At 40.8% G+C, this 1,911-nt stretch overlaps 1 protein-coding gene across 1 annotated transcript in view; it reads left to right on the top strand.

The window, feature by feature from the left end:
• PTPRG (protein tyrosine phosphatase receptor type G) overlaps positions 1–1,911 on the top strand; it is a 313,959-nt gene that overhangs the window by 292,310 nt on the left and 19,738 nt on the right. Inside the window, 1 exon segment of the mRNA XM_007454772.1 lies at positions 1,855–1,909. Coding sequence (XP_007454834.1) covers positions 1,855–1,909 — 55 coding nt within the window.

Below are 1,911 nucleotides of genomic sequence, written 5' to 3'. Positions count from 1 at the left end.
GAACCCGCGTCCCCTGCATCGGCAGGCGGACCCTCAACCACTGCACCACCAGGGAAGCCCTATCCTCTGTGTTTTGTTTTCTGAACGAATACTGTCTTGCCCTGATGGAGAACGGCTATTTGTTGGCATTATCTTAAAAGCAAAGCTCTTTGAATGACTATCGTAGCAGATAATTTAGAAACTAGAAAAGATCTAGTTACTACGGAATACTAAAGAGACTTTAGTTAACTTTCCTGAATGGTTATTCTTTTTCTTTGATAGGGGCATGGGGGCATGAGGTGTAAAGACAGTTAAGGTTTATACGGAATTGAGTGAAAAGAGAGACTATAAGAACTATTAAAGTAAGTAAGATCAGAAAGCTCAGTCATCTCAAAGTACGAAGTGCTTTCCTATTTCGTAGTCTCTTATTAGACTTTAAAAAAACCAGGCTTTTTTGCACATTGTTCTGTATGTAATTTCTCGTTTTGTGTCAAGATGGAAAGAATGAGCTGAATCTCTGCAGTTTTAGTTTTCATGGTAAAACCTTCCATAGACACGGAAACCTTCGAGTCCCAGCTCAAGAAATGAGACTGTCAAGCAAATGATAACAACAAGTGATATGAAATGAAAAATAGATGAATTTCACCAAGTTCAGTTATAACAATTTTAAATTTCTAGGTCTCCTTTCATAACATCCTTACTACTCTGCGCACCATTTGAGGTAATCAACAGTGAGGACATAAGTGTCTCATTTTGAATGTTTAAAATGAATTCCTAAAAAAATTAAGTGCCAATAATTCTTAATTAAATTCTGCCTTTCCTGTTTCTGCAACATTTGTTTATACACTGTTTTAAAAATTTATCAAAGGAAACGAGGTCATTTGTTCCTTTACAGGCATTAACCAACTACATCCACCTCCATGTAGAGGAGGAGACCGTTCCCGTACACTCTGTTAGCATGGACCCCTCCCCACCCCCACCCCCAAAAAGACTGACAGAATGATTCAACCAAGCTATGTACACAGGAAGAATAACCAAACTACTGGGCTAATTATTTATAACAGCCTTAGAACAATGTCAGTTCAGTTTAACAGACATTTACTGAGAACTTAGTAAATTCTTTACCATGATTAGCTCTTATTACCACGAAGCCGTCTTTGCTAGTATTGAGCCACCTCCATCTCATGTGGCTGTGAGGAATCAGTGACATCATCACCAACAGAGAAACCCACGTTCATTCAACAAACGCTGCTTACATAGTGTCTGTAGTCAAGAAACCTAAGGCCTAGGGTTCCCTGGTGGCGCAGTGGTTGAGAGAGTCCGCCTGCCGATGCAGGGGACACGGGTTCGTGCCCCAGTCCGGGAAGATCCCACATGCCGCGGAGCAGCTGGGCCCGTGAGCCACGGCCGCTGAGCCTGTGCTCCACAAGGGGAGAGGCCACGGCGGTGAGAGGCCCGCGTACAGCAAAAGGGGAAAGAAAAAAAAAAAAAAAGAGAAACCTAAGGCCTAATAGTAAATAAAACAAGCACGCAAACAACCAAGACAACTGAAAAAGCTACCGCTCTTGAAACACAAAAAAGTGTCCTTTGGGATACAAAAATGTTTAAAATTCATTAGTAATCTGATCATAGTATCTGTGCCAGATCATCAAGCAGATGCTATCAATTATACCTTTGTTTTTGTTTTGTTGTCTTTCCCCGCTTGACTGAGAGAGACAACGCTGCATGTAAGTCAAAGAATTCCAAGTTTAGGGTCTACAATGTAACGGTTTGATAGTTAACTATATACTGAGAAACCATTACCACACTAAGTTAGTTAACACAGGCACAATTATAATCCTTTGAATGAAGGCTAAAATGTTGCTTTTCTTTCAGCTGGTCACACAGTGTAATGCAAAATACGTGGAATGCTTCAGTGCTCAGAAAGAGTGT

This window comes from Lipotes vexillifer, unplaced genomic scaffold, assembly GCF_000442215.2.
Source record: "Lipotes vexillifer unplaced genomic scaffold, Lipotes_vexillifer_v1.1 scaffold8, whole genome shotgun sequence".
Lineage (NCBI taxonomy): Eukaryota > Metazoa > Chordata > Mammalia > Artiodactyla > Lipotidae > Lipotes > Lipotes vexillifer.
This window is presented reverse-complemented; position numbering and strand designations above follow the sequence as displayed.